At 34.2% G+C, this 20482-nt stretch overlaps 1 protein-coding gene across 1 annotated transcript in view; it reads right to left on the reverse strand.

Annotated features, from left to right (window-relative positions):
- The window catches only part of LOC126741150 (enolase-like), a 59831-nt gene that overhangs the window by 22519 nt on the left and 16830 nt on the right, over positions 1-20482 (reverse strand). Inside the window, exon 4 of the mRNA XM_050447492.1 lies at positions 1350-1510. Coding sequence (XP_050303449.1) covers positions 1350-1510 — 161 coding nt within the window. The remainder of the gene's footprint in view (positions 1-1349; positions 1511-20482) is intronic.

Raw genomic sequence — 20482 nt, forward strand, 5'->3', positions numbered from 1 at the left:
CAGTTGAGCATTCATTTTTCTTTCATCCTGTCGATCTTACCGAAGTAAAAAATGAAATCAAACGCCTAAAAAACCATAAATCATCTGGAGCTGATGGGATATCTTTGAGGTTGTTACTCTTTTTGCCTGATTCAGCCTTAAATGCTTTAGTTTCTGCCATAAACAATTCTTTACATATTGGCATTTTTCCTTCATGTTTAAAAGAGGCAGTGGTTATCCCTCTTCATAAGGGTGGAGATTTGGATCAGCCTTGTAATTTTCGTCCCATTTCTATTTTGTCTACCCTCTCTAAGATAGTTGAAAAACTTGCAAAAAGCAGAATTTTGTCCTTTTTGATCGACGCGCTAGCGCTTTGGAAAACCGGCAACGCGTTTTTCAAAAGCGTTTGACTGGGTTCAGCACAATCATCTTATTAATAAGTTGCAGTCATTTGGAATTCATATGGTACTTTGTATACTTTGCTTCTTTGGTTCAAAAATTATTTGAGCAATAAATACAAATTGTAAAGATAGAAAACACCCTCTCAAAAGAAATTTCGATCGACTCTTGGTGTTCCACAGGAGATCCATTTAGCTGCTTTATTGTTTGATTTATTTATTGATTAACTAACAAAAAAAAAATACTGTGAATGGTCTCTCTATACGGATGATATAAAACTTTTTATAAATATTAATGATTGCTTAAAATTGCAAGATGATTTAGATTTATGAATGGAGTTCGGGCAACGGATTGAGCTTAAATGTAAAAAAAGCAAAATTTTCACAGTTTCCAAAAAGAAAATAATTATTTATTTGACTATCGCATTAATAACAATATCTTGGATAATGTTAATGAAATTAAAGATCTGGCTGTGTATATTGATAGTGGTCTTAGGTTTGATTACCATATAAATTCTATTACGAGTAAAGCTATGAAGCTATTGGGTTTTTTATTAATCGAACTTTAAAGGATTTTAATGATAAGTTTTAAAGAAAAATCAATATAACAAAAAAAAATAAACATTAAATTAGACTTGTTGCTTTTAAAATTGGCATATCTATAGAAGACATTGATAACAATTGTATGGAAAATCTCTTAAATCTAAATTTTTTGAAAGATCGTCGCGTAATACTTGATTTGTCCTCGTGATTCAAAATTGTTCTCAGTTAAATACCACAGAAAATATTATAAATAGTCTATTAACTAGACTGTGTAGACTAGCCAATAAACCACTGTAAAGATATTGACTTTTTTTACAACTTATATAAATATTTTACTTTAATTTGATTGTATATTGGGATTAGTACCCATTGGCAAATAAATAAATAAATAACAATGATTTAATAAATTTAAATAAATACTGGTCTTACCTGCATAGCAAGTTTGTTGCCGGCATGAGAACCTCCATTGATAACATTAAAAGCGGGCACTGGCAGAATGATGTTTGAATTTCCCGCCAAATCTGCCAAATGTTTGTAGAGAGGTACACCCTTCTTAGCAGCACCAGCTTTAGCAATGGCTAGTGACACACCTGCAAATAAATTCCAAATAAAATAAACAGTTTCCTAATTTTAATTTTAATTTACAAAAATACAGGCCATAATATTTTTTTTGATTTATTTATTTCCATAGACATAATTCAATTAAGAAATCTTAAAATCACAATAACAGTCACTGAGTGGAACGGATGGTCAGCTAGCAATGACCTTTTAAAATTGAAAAATTTTTTGTTCATTTAACGGTACATTAAAAACCCGCAGAGAGGTAATCAATCATTTAACATTAACTTTTTAGTAAATGATCAGAACTCCTCTCTTACCAAACAATTATTAGCTAGCTATGGTTTAGCACCACACATAAAGGGTAAAACTAGGGTGGTAGGACAATTTGGCTCTCAAATTCATAATATTTTCAGCAATTTGGCTAAATGTCAGGTAACAAATAATTAATAATATTAATTACTCATTATTCTCAGATATATCAGATCATTATGGTCAGAAACTCCATATAGAAATACCTAAAGAGAGTAAAAAGAAAGTTTAAATTTTATTATTTATAAAGAAACGTTCATACACAGAAAACAACATTAAGTTTAATGATCTTTTAACACATGAATCCTGGGAAGATGTATATAACTGCACTGAAGTCGATCTAAAATATGATTGCTTTTATAATATTTTCTATTACTATTTTAATGTAACATTTCCTCTAAGTAGCCACAGAATAAAGGATCCTGATAAAAAATGGGTAAACTCTAAAATTAAAAATTATTCTAGTCATATTAAAGATCTGTATGTATGGTACAAGGGAACAAATAGTGAGGCAGCTTATAATCAATATAAAAAAAGAAAAAAAAGAATATAAAAAATTTATTTCTAACTATAAAACTTCTTTAAATGAAAGATTATCTGTTCAAATAATAAAACTAAAACTGCCTGGACTATTTTCAATCAATGCTCAAATAAGTCATCTAAACCTGTCACCCTAAATTCTAGCAATAATGAAATTATTGAAAATTTGGTTGAGATAGCCAACATATTTTTGAAGAAAATTAATGCTTCATCTCTTACTCCTTCATTTTCTGGTCGATTGCTTAAAGGAAGTCACATCCCCACTATTTTCCTCTTTCCCACAGATTCAAAGGAAGTTCGGCATATTCTATCGGCCTTGCCAAATAAATACTCTGCTGGTCTTGAGGAAATACCAATAAACATACTCAAAAAAGCTAGTCGCCATATAGATGTGCCTCTAGCTCACATAATAAATGCCTGTCTGCACATGGGAATCTTTCCATCTAAACTAAAAAAGGCGAAAGTTCTTCCAATTTTTAAAAATAAGGGTGATGAGCAGGATGTAGAAAACTATCGACTAATATCTCTCTTTTCTTCAATATCAAAAATCTTTGAGCGACTCATTTATATCCGTATTATGAACTTTGTAAAAGGGCAAACTATTCTTTCAAATAGCCAGTCTGGTTTTAGGCCCAATCATTCAACCCAGTTGGCAGTTTTCAAGCTTAATATCCTTTGTGATAATAATAATAATAATAATAATAAGCCTTTATTTCCAACAGGCAACTTGCCCAATAACAGGAAACAGTTGCAAAACAATGAAAAATATAGTTAAAAAAAAAAACACACACAAACAAACCTAAAAGAATGAAAAGAAAAGAAAAAGAGTAAAGTAAAGTCACATTCTCAAAAGTTATCCAAAGAATTAGAACAAATAACTATTAATATGATATAAAAACCCAATTATAAAAGTTTAACAAGATAATCACATATTCAACAAAATTAAATTAAATTAAATTAACTGCAATATACCTACTAACTATAACTTAAACACATGGGTCTTAATCCCAAGAGTAATGATCCACCAAGATATCGACAATCACATGAACCGGAGAGAAATTTATATCGCACATGTGACAGATCCGATTAAATATAGCGCATATTGTATATAGTGGCGATTTCAACAGGATGTTAGTATGAGGCCTTGGCAGAAAGAATGTTAGGGGATGTCTAGCATTAAGCCTAGGCACCATGAAACGTACACCGGAAAGAAGTACAGGACTATCAATGAATCCATTCAGTAACCCATGCAGGAATTTTACAGAGAAGATCATTCTTCTGAGTTGTAATGGATGTAGATTGAAGCGTTCCAATAGTTGCCGATGATCAAACCCTCTTACCGGATATATGCCATCCTGCCTGAAGGCCAAAAACTTAGCAAATCTACGCTGAACAGATTCAAGGAGACCAACATGATTCTGATAGAGCGGGTTCCATATAACGCAGCCAAACTCCAGTTTTGATCTCACAAAGCAACAGAAAAGCAGTTTTAATGTAGACTCCAAAGTAAAACTCTGAGAACTTCTAATTATGAACCCAAGCCTTCTCAGGGCTGACTTGACTATGTTATTGAAGTGTGGAACGAATGTAAATTCAGAGTCAAAGGTTATACCAAGATCAGTAATTTGCTCTAATCTACTCAAAATAGTATCATTAATAAAGTAATTAAAATTTAAGGGTGTTTTTGATCTAGAGTAACTGACCACACTACACTTAGCCGCATTCAAGCCTAACCTGTTAACAGCGCACCATACCTCCAATGTATTTAGACAGTTCTGAAGAAAAACACAATCCTCCAAGCCATATACATTTAAATATAGCTTCAAATCATCGGCAAAAGCCAGCCTATGACAAGTGAGTGACTCAATCAAGTCATTTATAAAAAAACTAAACAGGAGCGGACCCAGGTTCGAGCCCTGTGGCACACCCGACGTTACGTTAAAAAGTTTCGATTTAAAGCCCTCATATTCGACATATTGAGATCTACCAATCAAGTAGGAATGAAATAAATTAAATAATCTCCCTGAAAAACCATACTGAGTTAATTTATGCAGCAAAATATAGTGTGATTGAAAATGTAGAAAGAAAAAGTTGCCGGACTCTTTTTCGATTTATCGAAAGCATTCGACACAATCAACCATGGTCTACTGCTGTCAATCCTTAAAAATTGTGAACTGAGGGGAAACTGTGCCAGACTTACAGCCTCTTATTTAGATCAGAGGGAACAAACAATTTGCCTTGGCTCTGGTAATGGTACATATGTTTACTCAGCGTCATCCTTGGTGGTACAGGGAGTGCCTCAGGGTTCAATTCTAGGCCCAGTACTATTCATATTATATGTAAATGGTCTCAGTGAGTGTTTTCCAGGGTGTTTTATCAACCAATATGCTGATGACACTTCCATAATCTTGTCAGAACATCTGATGGAAGAACTATCTATCAGAGCTTCTCAGGTGGTAGAGAGGATGCAGGAGTGGTGTGACAATCATGCTCTGAAGCTAAATGCTGATAAAACCAGGCTACTGACATTCTCCAAAACTTTACCTCAAAATTCCCTACTAGTAAAGTTTGAAAAAGTCTCTTCGAGAGGTAGCTTCCTTAAAATTCCTTGGTATACAAATTGACTCCTGTCTCACATGGGTAGTGATGTAAAAAAACACGTTTTTTTTAAATTAAAAAAAACCGTTAAAAAAAACCAATTAAAAACGCGTTTTTTTTGTTTTTTATTGTTTTTTATTAGCTTCCGTTAGTAATATGCAGAGGATTAATATTTTGAAATTGTTTATGGTTAAAAACGCCCATTCCAATATTATTTTGACAAAATATTAAAAAACTAGCAGTTTTACGTAGTTTTTAGCAAAAATTTAAAAATAAAACTTTTACTGCCTTACCAAAAGGGATGTCAATAAAATAAATAATAAAGGTTAAAACCGATTATTTTTTAACTCCGATTATAACCGGTTATTTTTTCACTTTGTTTATAACCGGGTATACGGTTATAGACCCGAGATATCATTATTTCCATTATAATCCATTCAAATCCGACCAATTAAAAAAAAATTGCTAAAAAAAATCGCATTCGCCTCTGTCTGAACGTAACCTTTGGCCATTTCCACCAAACAGATTTTAAGTTTACTTAAAAGTTAAGTATCGAATGCAATGTAAATTTTCTATCTTTAAGCTCGGCTTAGCTTAAGTCACACTTAACTTAAGTATACAATGTGCCTGATGGAAATGGCCATTAATCCACAACAAAAAAGAGCAGAAGAGAAAAAAAAAGAAAAATCACCATATATATTACCAAGTAAACCATAGAGAAAATAATATTTTTTTTAAGAACCGGATATTTGCAATAACCGGTGTTTTATGTCAGTTATAACCGGATAGTTTTATTTCATAATAAAATAACCGGTTACTAAAAAACCGGTGTTTCACCAAAAAATGACATCCTATCATCCCAATTTCGTTGAAAAATTAAAAACCGGGGGAATTACCGATCTGCTTTTGCAGGTGTTCTGGTTTTATTTTGTGATTTACCAGTCTTACTGCAAAATTGTTTGCGTTTCGTGCTTATTTAAGTAAGTCTGATTTAGTAAATAGGTTTACAATCAAAAGCATTTTTCCTGCGTTTATGTTATTTAATTATTTGATACCTGCTGTATATTGACAAACATTAAATATTTACAATGTCTTCGAGTTCTTCGCGTGATTCCCGGGGAAGGAAAAATTGTAAAGTGTATTCCCTCTTTAAAATGATAAAAACTCAGAGCAAAACTCCTCAAGTAGAGTGCATGTTTTGTGCTCTTCAATTGTCTAAAAATGGGACACGTATGGTAGGGCACATTAAAAAGTGCCAAAAATGCCCAGAAGAAATTAAATTAAAATATGGACTGACTGACGGAAAGCACCAAAAAATTGGACCATTACAAACAATACAAGAAAAAATCGAGGCAAAAGGTATGTATTAGTTACTTAGTTAGTATTAAAACTCTGAAAACTCAAGAAAGAATATAAATTATAATAAAGAAAATATACAGGGTGTCCCGAATTGCATGGACCAAACTTCACCAGCGTATTCCTGTGATTAAAACAACCCTAGTTTGCTATATAAACATATACTGGGACATGCTTAGTTTTCCAAATACAGGGTGTTAAACTTTTAAGAAAAAAAATGTTTTTTGATCATAAGTTTTTTATTACACAAGATATTTATCTGAAATTTTGTGTACAGATCTAAAAAAATAAAATGACTTTTCCATTTTCCAATATAAAAGATTTTTTACTTTTTTATCAGTGGCGTCCGTATGGGATTTTTATAGATTGACCTTAAAAAAATTGTTCGCCACTGGTTTTATTTTTAACACAAAAATTATTATTAAATTCCTTACTTAATTTGAAGCAATTTTCACCCATATCTTCTTTTCGTACGATGCACGGTTTTCCAGTAAAAAAATAAAAACTATTTTAACAATATTTTTTGTAATGCATAGTTTAATTTTCCATTGTTAATTTGTGTAGCAAAACCTAAAAGAAGGTAATTAATAGTTAATTAAATTAGAGAATCCTGTCAAATGACGGGTCAAGTTACCAGATAACCTGTCTATTATAATAACATGAAAGTAATGTGTGATTTCACCATTATTAAAATACACACAAAATAAGTAACAAATTACCCTACAGTATGGTAATTAGGTAAAAATGACAATTATTATTTTATTATTTTAAGCTGGAGCACATTCTGTTGGACTTATGGTGGATGGATGGTCCAATATCAGGAACGAATCTATCCTAAACTTTGTCGTCACAACTCCAAAGCCATTTCTTTTTAAAATTATGCCAACGGGAACTGCACCTCACACCGCAGAATATATGGCAAAAACTCTTGGCACAGTAATACGAGAAATTGGTCCTCAAAAGGTGTTTGGCATAGTAACAGACAATGCAGCAAATATGAAGGCTGCTTGGGATTTGATAGAAAACGAGTTTGATAATAAAATTTTTACATATGGATGCTTTGCTCATTCCCTTAATTTAATATTTACCGATTTAAAAAATTTAACAAGTCTAAAATCGTTTACTGCAGAGTGTTGCCCTCACAAAGGCCATCCGACAAAGCCATATTTTATCAGCCTGGGTCAAGGAAAAACAACAGGAATTAAAAATAAGTTGCAGTCTTAAACTCCCAGTGCCTACCAGATGGGGATCATTAGTTCATTGTTTTAAATCCTTGCTTGCCAACAAACAAATAATAAAAATGTTGGCTACTGATGAAACAATTGAAAAGGCTGTAAGCAAACACTCATTCCTAAAAAAAAGTGCTTTAAGCGATATATTTTGGGACCGGGTTCAGGGATATATTATGTTACTGGAACCAATTGCTGACACAATTACCTCTATAGAAGGTGACAAACCAACCATTTCAAAATGTCTGTATCTATTTAAAAAAATGGTTAGCACCTCATTGGAATCTCTGTCCAAAAGTCCATTATTAACCAAAGAGGAAGCAGATGTAAGAGCAATTTTTAAAAATAGAGAGAAGTTTGCTCTTTATAGTATTCACTATGTAGCTAACCTTTTAGATCCTAAATATTGTGACAGCGAACTTACCTCGGATGAGGAGGTATTTATTTTAGGTTATAGTTATTTTAGACTTATATATATATATATTTTTTACTGTAGACTGATGCAACAGAAGTTATTTATAAAGTGGCACAAAGCATGCTGGACATTGACGAAGCAGCAATCCTAGCCGACGTTGCCAATTATGTTTCGAGAGAAGGGCCTTTTAAAAAGGCCTTTCTCTGGAACAATGATACGATAGAAGCTATTAGCCCCACGGCCTGGTGGACTGGTCTATGCTCGAACACCACACTTTCCAGATTGGCCATACGATTCTTAGAATTGCCAGCAACCTCGGCAGCGTGTGAAAGGTCATTCTCTTCCTACTCAGGAATACACACAAATAAGAGAAATAGGCTCACCAACAACAGAGCCTCAAAAATCGTATATGTAGCGCATAACCTAAAATTAATGAGTCAACTTGAGGAATCATCCAGTTCAGAGCCTACTGCTGGCTCTAGCTTAACAATCAATCCTGCAGTAGTTTCTGAACCAGAAGCAATGATCATATCCAGTTCTGAGGCAGAGTCGGATTCAGAAATAAATAATGAAGAGGGTGAACCTTCAGAGCTTGAAGATATGGATAGCGAATCCAGTGATGATTCATTTAAAGGCTTTGAATAAAAATAAATGTTTTTAATTAATAATAGGTTGTTTTTTTAAATAAATTATTTAAGAAACAAAGAAACTAAATAAGACTAACTTTGATATATAAATATTTGATATTATACCTACCTTTTATAATATTTTTGGCAATAAGTAAACAGTTCCGACATAAAAACCCAGATTAAAAAAAAAAAACAATTAAAACAAAAAAAACCGAAGGCTTCGTTTTTTTTACAATAAAAAACGGTTTTTTTTTAAAAAAACCGTTCTGTTTTTTTTTGGTTACATCACTACACATGGGTCCCACACATAGACACTCTTGGCAAAAAACTAAATAGTTTATGCGCGTAAATAAGGCGTCTACGAGAAGAGCTTTCCCTAAATTGACTGGAGCAACTTTACTATGCATCGGTCCAATCTCTAATCACTTATAGTGTGATGTTTTGGGGATCTTCAACTGACGCCGTGTCGGTCTTTATAGCACAAAAACGCATCATAAGATGCATGCTCAGACTCACACCACAAACGTCTTGTAGGACTTATTTTACTAAGCTTGGTCTACTCACTGTTCCAGCTCTGTACATTCTTATGTTAGCTATTTTTGCAAAGAAACACCTGCATCTTTTTCAAACTAATGAAGATCATTATGCTGAGGGTATGTCTATTGTGACAAGAGGGAGAGCTGAACTGAGTGTCCCAACTCATCACTCTGCGTTTTTTCAAAGATCTCCTGCCTTTGCTGCTATTAAAACATATAATAGATTACCTCTCGCCCTAAGGCAAGAGAAAAATATCATGAAGTTTAGGAAAGACACTGCAGGGTATCTGTTGGGCAAGTGTATCTATAGTTTCGATTTACAATTTTAAATGTGTATTATGATTAATATTAAGGGTTTGTTTACTAATATATTTCATAATGTATGATACTTGAGATATAAGTGGTAAGGTAATGCACCCATTATGATGTCCAACATTTTGTTTTGTTCCTTTTGTTCTTACTATTTTTATTAGCAGTATGTACTGTGTAGATGTTATCAAATTTTAATTTTGTTTGTTTTGTGACTTTATTGTTTATTTTAATTAGATCTTGAAAGCAATAAAGAAATTATTATTATTATATGGCTATCTTGTATAACTTGTCTGAATTTTGAGTCATCATTGTGCTTATGATAGTAGGATTTTAACAGATTAATGTCCTTTCAATACTGTAGGAGTTACCCAAGCAACAAACCATAGGCTAAAGTAGAATGTACTGCAGTATAATAAAAGGTCTTAAGTGTGTAAGTATCTACAAAATCTCTAAGCTTGAAGATTGCATAGTTACTACAAGCTAATTTGCCGAATACGAAGTCCACCTGATCATTCCAGGACAAATGCTTTGCAACGATAATGCCCAAAAATGTAAATGAGTTTTGTTTAATTATGGTACTTAAACCCTCTCTGAGCTTCTATCTAACTTGAACAGGTGTGAAAAGGATAAAACTGGTTTTTAAACTGTTAAGACAAAGACCATTTTGTTGATTTCAGTGAGGATGCGGATATGCATTTGCTAGCTCACATATGAAGAGACATGTAGGTCTCAGTACAGACACAAATACAGTCATGATCTGAGGCAATTGCCAATGTATCATCAGCAAATAAGATGAGATAACTGTCATCAAATAAAAAAGGTAAATCAGAAACAGAATAGGACCAGGGACACTTGTGAAAAACTAGTTTCAACCTCTACGTTGTCAGAAAATGTCATTTGACCATTTGCTTTCAGCTTGAATCATATCCATCAAATGCTTTAGTAAAATCAAAGAAAATACCAGCAAATTTCAATTTTCAATCAAAATGGTTTAAAATAGGGGTATAAATGGAGATTACATCCTTTGTATAATGATATAATCTTGATATATTTTGGCATAATGAAATAGGCAAGTCTTTTTTTATAAGAATTTTTGAAAAATTTTGAGAAAAGATAATAAGGCAGCGGAGAGCATAATAAGAGCCTATAATTTATCAACCAATTATGCAGGGTGTTTCTTAAAGACGTGCTAATATTTAAGGGGGTAATTCCTGGACCCATTTTAAGAAAAAAAGTTTCTATGAACATAAGTCCTAAATGTCTTAACTTTTGAGATACAGGGTGTTAAAGTTTTCAAAAAAAATCAGTTTTTTAATAATAACTTAAACAATATTGTAGACATTTTTATGAAATTTGGTACATGTATTCTATGCATCAAGGCGCATTTTTTCATGTGCAAAAAAATATTTTCTCTGTCTGTGTTCTATTGAATATCTTTAGTGAAAAAAAAAATACTACGCCACTGTTTTTTCTTAAAATAAAAATTATTTTTAAAATCCTCAATCACTTTTTAGCAAATTTGATATCTTGTTTTTTTTCGTCCGACGCATGGTTTTCGCTTAAAAAAATAAAAGCAATTTTACTTCCCTAAATACTCATGTTTTTAACGCGTTTAAAAAGTAAGTAAAAAAGTGCCGTAACGCGTATTTATTTAACGCAAATAAAGTCGCGGAGTGGCCTATGCATGTTTCTTATTGCTCGTTGGTATATAGGCAACGAGCTGAGATTTTAAATTTCAAATTTTTCTTTATCTAGTTAGGCATGAATAAATGACGTTTTTATACATAAACATCGATGATGGCAATAGCTGTTGTCTTAAAAAGTAAGTTGTTAGTTTTAAATACCATTAAATGTTTTGTATTCTCCTTTGAGCTATTGAGAATGATTAATATCAATTGGCAATTAGTTCAGAAATACCTACCTAATTTTTATTTATTTTATTTTTATTTATTTAATATTTGGCCCAATATTATAAAAAAAATATAAGAATAATAATTGGATGATTAAACTAACCTAACCCAACATACAATTAAAGCTTAGAATATAAAGATTACCTTTAACTTGGAACAATCAGTTCAGAGAAAAAAAAAAAGAAAAAGACAATACTTATAGTTAACACAAAGGAACAATTACCATCACAATTCACAACACCTTATAGTTCTAGTTTAAGACAGCATTATCAATTAATAAGATTTAATTTCTTAATGAACCCTGTGCGCCCCTCAAAGCAATCAATTACATCAGAATACTGATTAGCCAGCCTTGCCAGAAAAGAATTGTGACCATAATTTGTGCGGTGTGTTTGGCTGTAAAAAGAAGTAACTTGCCTTGTTGACCTAGGTGGAACATAAAGACCTATTTTATTAAGAAGTGCAGGACAAAAGCTTTGAGAGTGAAGGATGTTGTAAAATACTTTCAAATCTTTATGTCTACGACGAGTTTCAAGACTTCTCAAATTCAATGAGGCTTCCATTTGCTGATAGTCCAACTCATCCTGATAATTTATAGGTACTCCATTTTGCTTAAAGGCAATATATCTTAAGAATTTATGTTGTACACTTTCAATCTTATGAATATGATTATTATAGTATGGAGACCAAACACAGGAACTGAATTCTAGATGAGGACGCACAAGTGCACAATAGAGCAAACAAATAGATGAAATATTATAAAAGTCCCTTGAGCACCTCTTGATAAATCCAAGCATCTGCAGAGACTTGGTAACTGCCCCCGAAATGTGCGGAATATAACTTAAAGGGCTATCCAGTGTCACACCTAAATCCTTAATATGAGAGACAGATTTCAATATGGTGTTACCAACAAAATAGGAGTGGTTTACGGGGTCTCTATTTCTTTTAAAGGACATTGAGTAACACTTTCCAGCATTTGGATCCATACCATTTGTTGTACACCAATCAACAAGCCCATCCAAATCCGATTGGAGTCTGAAACAGTCCTCCAGAGATGAGACTCTAAGGAAGAATTTTAAATCATCTGCAAAAAGAAAAAAGAAGCTGTACTGAAAGCAAGGTTAAATAACAAAGGCCCTAAGTGGGATCCTTGTGGGACACCAGACAGCACCAAAATCTCCCGAGACTCAAAGCCCAGAACTCTAACGAGGTGCATTCGACCCACCAGGTAGGACTCAAGCCATTTCAGCAGTGGATCCCCAATCCCTGATCTTTTCAACTTAAAGATCAAAAGCCTGTGATTAACCCTGTCGAAAGCCTTGGAGAAATCGGTATACAAAAAGTGCACTTGATACCCCCTCTCCAAGGACTCAGACAGAAAATCAGTAAAGGATAGAATATTCAGTTCCGTAGAACGTCCTGCAATAAAACCAAATTGTTCATCTAATAATTGGCCCTGAAGAAAAGATGTAAGGACAACACAAACAAACTTCTCTAACAATTTAGGAATTGTACTAATAATACTGATTGGTCTATAATTCTGAATCTGCGAGCTGTCTCCAGCTTTAGGGATAGGTGTGATAAAACTGGTCTTCCAGTAGTAAAAAATAATAAATAGTATAAAATAATAAATAGAGGTCTCGCCAATAAAAAACTACACTGCCTTAGAAAAACCGGTGGTAAACCATCAGGTCCAGGACCCTTAGTCACATCCAGTCTGGACAGTTCAGTGTAGATATCTGAAATTGATATTTTAAGACTAGAGAGTTGAAAATGGTTAGAAGTCAAATCTTGAGGAATAATGCACTGTTTGTCAGTGTACATCTCTGAAAAATATTCTGCAAATAAGTTCACAATGCCCTCACCTGAAGAGCAGGTAGTACCATTGTAAGAAATCACACTGGGAATTGCAGAGCTGCCCTTTCTGGAGCGCACAAACTTCCAAAAGTTTCTCAAGCTGCTATTCAGGGAAAGCTCTGTAGCATAAATATAATCATCATAACACTGTCTTTTTAAGGATTTACATCTAGCCCTAATATTACAAAACCTAACATAATCAGAGTTAAATTTTGTGTTCATATATTGCTTATGCAATTTTTTCTTTTCAACAATCATAGTTTTAAGTTCTGTTGAAAACCAAATCGGAAATTTTTTAGTTGAATATTTTTTCAAAGGAACATAAAGATCAATGCACAAATAAATTATTTCATAAAAAATATTAATCATTTCATTAACAGATCTGTTTAAGAATAAAATGTCCCAATTAAAGCTTAAAAGAAAGGTTGAAACCAAATTAAAATCCACTGAGCTAAAGCCTCTATAAAAACCCTTCCCAATAATCTCACCACTCCTAGCCCGAGTCACTGCAAGAGTAAAAGATAAGGGTGGTGGTACCTGTCAGGTATTACGATAGCTGCCTCAGCCAAGGAAATGTCTAGATTCTGGTCCTCACTGATGATCAGGTCCAGCATACAGTTGGTTACATTTCTAATAGTATTGACCTGGTATAAGTTGTGATAAGAGCACATAACTGAGACGGCTTCAATGGCTTCCACTTTGTTGGGTGATGCAGGTTGCACAGCAGTGCCAATAGAACTGAGTCCTTCGACAGACCAGGCAGCATGAGTCAAGTTAAAATCACCAAGAATGCATAGCCTACAATGGGGAAGATCATCACATAGCTTGTCCAGAGATTCACTAAATGCACCATAACACTCTAGAGCTGCCCTGGGAGGAAAATATCCAGTGCCCACAATAACTTGTTGCTCCCCTGAGCCAACCAAGACAAACAGATGTTCCATATGAGGGTCAGACTCAAGCAATGAACTCCTGATAGTTTTATGGACACCTATAAGTACGCCACCACCTCTTGAGTAAACACTAGTCTCAGTAGATCTGTCCTTTCTATAAATATTGTAATCATATAAATGCAACTCGTCAGAGAAGTTGTTGGTTAACCAGGTCTCATTCAATACAATTATACCATATTGGGAGTAAGAAGCATTCATCAGGAGAGAGTCCAATTTGGTTCTGAGGCCCCTAACATTTTGAAAATAAACCAGAAAATCATCGGAAGATCCAGCTAATTTTTTTATGTAATTTTGGGTACACCATTAACATATTTAATGGTCAGATTTTGTTCACCATTTTGTTGTCGGGTCTTTAATTCATTTTTTAAATTGTTTAGGTATTGACGCTGTTGAGAGGTTAAATCATTGTCAATAAAAACCTTCAGAGACCTGTCCAAATTTCTTCTGCTTCTCAAAACTCTTCGAATTTTACTTTGAAAACAACAGGGTTTTAAGTGCAAAAAACAAGTTTTATTTAATATTATGAAACTAAGCTTAAATGAACGGCTCATGTATTTTATCTTAATTACACTGATTACAAAAATTGTTGAAAATGGCCACCTTCATTAAGTAGGCATGCTTCCGCTCCCTACGCATAGAATTACGCACACGTTCAAATATTCCGTACTTTCACATGAGGCAACTATTCAATCTGTTAAATCTTCTAAAGCATTTACGGGAGTTTTATAAGCTAGAGTTTTAAGCTGCCCAAATAAAAAAAAATCTAAGCTATTGAAATCGGGGGATCTTGCTGGCCATTGTTGTGATCGCGACCGATTTATCGATTCAGATAAACGGTATGGTTTCGGACAATTAAACTAAAATAAACAGGGGCACCATCGTGCATGTACCATATTCGTATCTTAACAGAAGTGACACATCTTCAAGAAGCCCAGGTAGTTCTTCGAGAAACTGTAAATATGACCGACCATCAAGGCGCCCTGGTAGAAAAAATGGGCCTATTAGGTAATCACCAATAATGCCTGCCCAAACATTAACAGAAAATTGGTGTTGAAAATGGCTTTCCGTTATGGCATAGGAGTTTTCTTCTGCCCACAAATGATTGTTGTAAAAATGAATAGCGTTCCGAGAAAAATTTGCTTCGTCTGTGAACAAAATCTGTGACTCAAACTCCGGATTTAGTATAATATTCTGGACATACCACTGACAGAAGTTCACTCGCTGCGGAAAATATCCGGGAAGTAATGCCTGTACTCTTAAAATATGGTATGGGTATAATAAACAATCAACCAAAATCCAATTTGTGATTTTTCTTTTCAAGTACTTTATTGTCGAAAATTTGGTACATGTACACGAATTTTATTGACAAAGCTTCAGAAAATAAATACAATCAAATCAGATTTTACAAAACAAATATAAAAAAATGTTACAAACAAATCTTTATAAAATAAAATACATGCATGTAGACAAAGGTAGCAGAGATAAAGGGACATATAAAGGTATGTTCAAAATTAAAATTAACAGATTAAAAGCTTAGCATCTACTACACAACATCCTCAGCCTTAAAAAAGTCTTCAATCGAATAAAAGGCTTTTAGAAGCAAATATGACTTCAGTTTACAACGAAACTGGCGCAAAGACTGAACACTTCTTAATTCCACGCTAATGTGATTATAAATCATTAAACCGCGATATATAAATGAATCTTTGATAGATGTAAAATGAGGAATAGGAAGGGGAATATTATTAATCTGTCTGGTAGGATAACTGTGATGTCGGATTGGAAAACTGTTCTTATTTTTGAATATTAAACATGCAGTTTCCAAAATAAATAATGATGGTAGGGTCAAAATACGGCTCTCTTTGAAAAGATTACCACAATGCATTCTAGAATGGGCCCTAAATAAACTTCTGACAGCCCTCTTTTGCAGCACAAAAACAGACTGAAACAGATAATTTGAACATGCACCCCAAAATGGAAGAGCATACCTTAAATGCGACTCGAACAAAGCAAAGTACACATCACGAGCAACATCTCTCCCCAGTTCATGAACGGTTGCCCTAACAGAGAAGCAGCCAGAAGCAAGTTTTTTATTTAACTTTATTATATGGTCAGAAAGAATTGTCTACCATGTCCAATGCGTTCTCACCAAAATCAAGACTCTCAGCTTGAAAATTGAAACCAATAATGTGGGACTTTGACATATTTAAGCAAAGTTGATTGGAATCACACCATTGCTTTAATTTCAGGAGATCGGCTGCAACATCTCTGACAAGCTGCTTGGGATCTTTATTTGACCATAAAACCGTTGTGTCGTCAGCAAACAATGTAAAATGTCCACATATGCTAAGAGTAATAAGATCATTAATGTATACAAGAAATAGAAGGGGACCAAGAACTGACCCCTGTGGAACACCACAATCCACAGACTCCCCACCAGAAAAGTCACCATTAAGGTACACAGACTGCTCGCGACCAGACAAATAGCACTCAAACCACTTCAGTGCAACACCCCTAACTCCATAAGCAGAAAGCTTCTGAAGCAGTATCCTATGGCTCACACAATCAAAAGCCTTGGACAAGTCACAGAACACCGCCGCAGTCGCCTCTCTTCCATTAACACCCTGGAGAAGTTTGGACAAGAAATCAAACATAGCGTCAGAGGTGCTTTTCCCTGATAGAAAACCAAATTGTTCATCTCGAAGAACCCCTTCCCCCAGAAGAAACTTTAAAAGACGATCCTTCATAAGTCTTTCAATTAACTTAGATAAAGTAGACAAAATTGAAATCGGTCTATAGTTGGATGGACTAGAACGATCACCACCCTTATAAAGAGGCAAAATTTTTGCTAATTTTAGGCAAAGAGGAAATGTGCCCAACTGAAATGAAATATTAATAGCATCAGAAAGAGCCTGAATAGCACTCAAAGGAAGTTTTCCCAATAAATTCACTGAAATACCATCGTCACTAGATGCCCTTTTCTTTTTCATCGATCCTATAGTGCAAAAAATCTCCCTGGGAGTAGTGGGGCTGAGGTAAAATGAGTTTCCACTAGTGGTAGGTAAAAATTTGAGAGGGTCATAAATGGAAGAGAGACCCTTTGTGAGGATATCAGCAACCGAACAAAAGTACCTATTTAATATGTCAGAATCAATCCGCACTTCTTGAGAGCCATTACTCTTGGACACAACCTCATTAACAATTGACCACGCTTCGCGTTGCTCATTGGAGGAATATTTCAAACGTTTGGAATAATAGAGTCTTTTCGCTTCACACACAACTTTCCGGTAGACTTTTCGATATCTCGAGAATAGCGACAATACAAAATTATTTATCGGGTAGAACTTTTTTAAAATACCAAAAAATCTAAGATTACGACCGGAAATGCGAATACCAGGAGTTAACCATCTTTTCCGGTCCCTAAATCGATTTTTTAATGGGTGAACGGGAAAGTATCTATCAACTAACTTTGAAAGAGATGCGTGAAATGAAGCAAGAGCATCCTGCTCACAAAATATTGAGTCCCAATTAAAAGATCGACATCCTGCGTCAAAAGACCGGAAGTTCCTTGTGCTGTAAATTCTACCCAAACCTCTGGATTTGTATCTTTTTCTGAATGGCACCTGAGCCAGGATGGCATTATGATCAGACAAAGCTGGGTCAAATACATTACAAATTACATTCCCCTGTATATTGGAGGCAACATAGTCAATGGTTGTTGATGTGGTACCTGTTACACGCGTAGGGCTGTTAACATGCATAGAAATATTAAAAGAGGAAAGCAAATTAATTAAATCCAATGTAGCCCTATTCTCCCCATCTTCAAAAGCTATATTAAGATCTCCAGCAAGAATTATAGTATTTTTAGGAGAAAATTTTAAAAGGAATTGTTCAAGCCTATCTAAAAAAGTACTTATACTACTATTTGGGGAACGATACATACACACAATATAATAATTGGCTTTACCAGAATAAACAATTGAGAATTCAAACTCCTTTTCGACACTAAGATCATCAAAATCGCCAAAACCAACAAAGCCGTCGCAAAAACATTGATGCACAAGAGCCACAGTGCCACCATATCCAAGGCCAGCCCTACAGAATTTGGAAGCTACAGAGTAGCCAGGAAGGGAAATTGGTTCCTCATTTCTCAACCAGTGCTCAGTAAGTAAGACAATGTTTGGAAAATTTAAACTGTCTAAAAGTATATACAAATCATCAGATTTACCGCGCAGTGATTGAATATTCAAAAGCATAATAGAAATGCATGCGTCAAAGTTGCCTACCCTAAAAAAGAAGAATTAACCAAGGTATCAGCTGAAGTAGAGTTAAGAGTAAGAGGAGAACTATCAGAGTTAGAGCCACTGGAATGCTTATCAAAATTAATATTAGATAATGGAACGGGGGAGAGTACAAAATTTCTTTTTAACGCATAACTAACAGTAACAAACAAAACCAGACGAACACAAAGAGCACTCTTACTAATTCTAAATTTATTATTTTGAGAGTTATTGCTGAAAATTCTTACTGAAGCCCTTTGGGACTTAAGAAATCTCTTACAAATAGATACCACATGAAAATAATTAAACTTATTTGTATCGTCGTAAGTTAAGCTTAAAGTTAAATTAGTGAATTTACCCAAACAAAGTAAACCATAAAAGGAGTGACAGTCAAAATAAGTTGATCCTAAATCTAAGCAAACAATAATATTATCCGTACTAACATAGTCAGTGGTTAATTCAAATATACGGTTTGCCATCTGGGATAAAGTATAGTTGGAGTGAACTTCACCATGAATAGAATAGATCTTAGAGTCCAAAGAATGTGTCATCCCAGAGGCTCCAACTCTTGCAGTCTGATCACCAAACACCAGGACCTGCTTTCTGCATACATTGACATCAGGATTACTTGTCACAAAAAACTCTTTAACATCAGGTACTGTTAAATTCTTGGTACTAGAAGGATTGTCAAGTTCTGTACTAAGTGTACAATGAGTGGCAAATTCGATATCCGAAGAATCCTCGATAACTTCCTCGCGTGAGTTAGAGGCTTTAAATACCTCCATGTCATTTTTGAGAGAAGCTATTTCACAAGAGTATGATTGATTTTCAGCTTCAAGAAGTCTAATTGAAGTAATCATTTTTTTGCATATCGAATTAGCTTCTTCTAGATCTTTCTGGAGTAAAGATATTTTTTCCTTCTGATCAGAAATAGAAATTTTCAAAAGCTCTTCATTCAGCATTAACTTATCAATCTCAGATCGCAACTTAATAACCTCTTCTCTTTTGTTGCTGCAGATATGCATGCAGAGTTCTAGCGATCTTCCTCGTACTCGTCTGAGGGTGTTCTTCGATTGCTTGTAGCACCGCGTTCTAAATTTCAGGGGTTCCGACAGTTTGAGCTCTACCTTTCGGAGTACCTTTCTTGAAACAATCAGTTTCCGTAAGTCGACGATGAATATCTGAAAAGATCTGGTAGGACACCTTTCCTGATAAATACGTCTGGATTCTGTTGCATTACCATCGGAGAGGCCATTATACAAAATGCATTGCTGCCATTTCTTCATTGGTATAATTTGCCATTATTGATATTCAGAAAAATATAGGGGAAACGAAATAGCTACAATAAATAGTTAAAAATCAAATAAATGACGCGCTGTGATAGTTTTTAACAATTTGACATTCACAGCTCGTTGTCCATAGCAATGAGCAATAAGAAACATGCATAGCCGACTCTCGTTACGGCACTTTTTTACTCCCATTTACTTGTTAAACACGTTAAAAACATGAGTATTTCTCAAATTATTTAATTTTTTCTACTTTTCATACTTCTTGTAATAAATCTGATACCTGTTTTTTTTTTATTGACCTTCTGCTGGGCACATTTAGTCACGAGTTCAAATTGGAACAACCTCTATAATTTTGTAAAAACTAAAGTCGGATTACCGAACAGATGGAGTAAATGATGTGCGCGAAATATAGGCCCGCCCATCGATGCAACCTTGGCAGATTTAGACGAGGAGAATTATGCCTACTTATTTTAAATTATTTTACCGTACAGCTTTGCTTTGTAACCAGCTTTTTTTAAAATATAATACGGTCGCCTGTAAAATGGGTCCAAACCGATTTTGAGGTTGTGCCAGGTAATGATATAATAATCCCTTTTAAGTATTTTGTTATGCAAAGTTATGTTAATATATTGGGGTTTACCGGAAAGGGGTAAGGTAATCCTGTTAAGTAATCGTGCCAGGTCAAACATTTAGGGTGTAATTAGCCAGGTTCATCAGAACCGAGCGCTACCTGAGCGCTGGAAGTTTTGCCTATAATAGTAAGGGCCAATAAAAATTGTCATACCTGA

Source organism: Anthonomus grandis, chromosome 10, assembly GCF_022605725.1.
Source record: "Anthonomus grandis grandis chromosome 10, icAntGran1.3, whole genome shotgun sequence".
NCBI lineage: Eukaryota > Metazoa > Arthropoda > Insecta > Coleoptera > Curculionidae > Anthonomus > Anthonomus grandis.